The sequence below is a fragment of the Apis dorsata genome, unplaced genomic scaffold (genome assembly GCF_000469605.1).
Source record: "Apis dorsata unplaced genomic scaffold, Apis dorsata 1.3 scaffold_295, whole genome shotgun sequence".
In the NCBI taxonomy this organism is placed as follows: Eukaryota; Metazoa; Arthropoda; class Insecta; order Hymenoptera; family Apidae; genus Apis; species Apis dorsata.
The window spans coordinates 2,083,588-2,085,913 of NW_006263570.1; the positions used below are offsets into that span (position 1 = coordinate 2,083,588).

At 25.5% G+C, this 2,326-nt stretch overlaps 1 protein-coding gene across 2 annotated transcripts in view; it reads left to right on the forward strand.

Moving 5' to 3' along the window:
* LOC102674886 (transcriptional adapter 2B) overlaps positions 1-1,489 on the forward strand; it is a 4,038-nt gene extending 2,549 nt beyond the window's left edge. Inside the window, exons 8-10 of one of the 2 annotated variants that reach the window (XR_422025.2) lie at positions 475-564; positions 712-1,075; positions 1,365-1,489. Coding sequence is in view for 1 of the 2 variants with exons in the window: in XM_006617264.2 (XP_006617327.1) it covers positions 515-564; positions 712-1,075; positions 1,365-1,469 (519 nt within the window). In the remaining variant the exon portion in view is untranslated. The remainder of the gene's footprint in view (positions 1-474; positions 565-711; positions 1,076-1,364) is intronic. The other variant, XM_006617264.2, reaches the window with a different exon arrangement.
* Positions 1,490-2,326: the final 837 nt, after the last annotated feature.

Genomic DNA, 2,326 nt, shown 5'->3' on the forward strand with positions numbered 1-2,326 from the left:
GTATACCTTTTATTTTATACTTTATTGTATAAAATATATATTAGGTATATCTATTTAACTTTAAAGTATATTTTAGTACATATTCGTAAAAGCTAGTAGAACTTTTGGACTTATTAAATGTTATTTAAAATATATTTTTTTTTTACAATTTTATGTTTGTAATTTTAAATATATTCTATGAAAATAAATATTAAAATAATTGTTATTTTAAAATAAAACGAATTTCTTAATATATTTATTTATTATAGTTTTATATTATTTCATATTTACATTGATTATTTTACATATTTATAACATAAAACAATGTAAAATATGTAATGTTATTCAAAAATTTATATGTAATTAATACAAATAAATTATTTTGCTATTGATATTAATAATTATGATTTGAATATCAGAGTCTATATTATACTGTATACACTAGCTTTTGCTTCTCATTTAACTAATTCCATTGTTTGTGGTGCGTGTTGCCAGGCATTTGTGAACAGATTGTATCAGTTTGCATTTCACTTAGGGCAGCAGTGGGCCGTCCACACCAATACACCGCCACACCTCAAAAAAAAGGTACAAAATTATTCTAAAATTTACTATTGCAATAAATTTAATTTGATATAGTTATATATATAAAGCATTATATATATATATATATATATATATATATATACTAAAATAGATAATTTAAAGATAAATTTGTGCTTTTATTATATATAGAGAAGAAGAAAAAAGTTACTCTTCCACCGACCGAAAGTACATTGCAAAAGACTTACCCAGCAGCAGCTTCTCAATCAATCAAACCAATCCCAATCGGATGACGACTCTAGCCAATCAGTGGGCGGAGCCGGATAACAATCCAAATTCTTCCAGCCAGCATTCTACCAGCTCCAGTTCTGCCGCAGAAAAAAATTATACTGCGACAACTTCTGGAAAATCTTGCACAACAGCGGGAGACTCAGAGGAACGAGATATAGAAATGGAAGCAGCAGCTCATCTATTGACAAAACAAGAAAAATCCTTATGTCTTCAACTTGATCTGAAGCCAACACAGTATTTAACACAAAAGACATTGTTGTTGCAAGTAAGTTTTTATATAAATAAATTATTTTAAGTAATAAATAATAAAATTATTTTCTGTTTAAATAAATACCATATTCTTACAAAAATTGATATATTCAGTTATATATGATTACTATAAATACTAAAGAAATTTTTATATTTTCTTTCAATTTTATTTTTAGGAATTTTGTTTAAGAGACATCAAATAGTAAATTTTATTTGATATCAAAAAAAATTGTTATGGATAGATTTTAGAAAATAACATTTATCATGTTCTGTATATTATATAAATAAAAATTTTATGTTTGCAGGAATATCTAAATGGTAATAGAAGATCAGGCATTGTACCTCAATCGGAACCAGAGAGTAAGATATTACATTATCTGGTAGCAAATGGCTGGATCGCGGCCAATTGATTAAACATGTAAAAAATTAACGACCATTTCCATTCTAAGTCACCTTTTATTTTGCAAACTAAGTCCTAGATTTAATTAAAGTTTGAGTCTGATTTAATTAACATATATAGGGCAGGTAGAGAGAGAATGCGTGTGTATATAATTTAATATGCAAAGACATTCTTTATTTTTTTGTTTAAATGATAAATATTTAAATAAATGTATTGGCGGATAAATTGTTAAGAACGATAAAAAAATGTTTTGATTAACTTCTTTATTTCATTATAAACTGACTAATTTAGATTATCCGAAAAGTAATTATTTGAAAAAATTTTTATTAAGTTTTATTGTTTTTATTAAATTATTACGTCGTTTATAACAATCTGACCGTCAATTATCAATATTGTTGATTACTTTTTAAAAATTCAAATATTAAATTATTATCACCGTATCGTGCAAAATACTTCCGTGCGCTTCTGTACTTTATTTTAATGTTGTTATCTTAAACTTCTGTTTGACTTTTAATGTTACATTAGGAATTATTTAACACTTCTTATCGAGAAAATATATCTCTTACACTGCCTTTATAGAGCCATGAACATATTGCTCAATTAATTCTTCCACTATAATATTTTCTTGTATAGACTATTAATTGCACATGCTCTTTTCTATCTGTTTCAAATGTGATTTGTTACCATACTTGACAATAAGGAAACGAAGGAAGAAGTCGAGATTTATAGATCGTTGTTTAATACAACATTTAAATGATTGAAACGTATCCATCCGGGAACTTATCATCAATTGATATTTTATGTAATAGTATTTGAAAGTTTCTGGCAGAATACGTGTTAAAATATTTAAATAAAAGGCACTTTAAA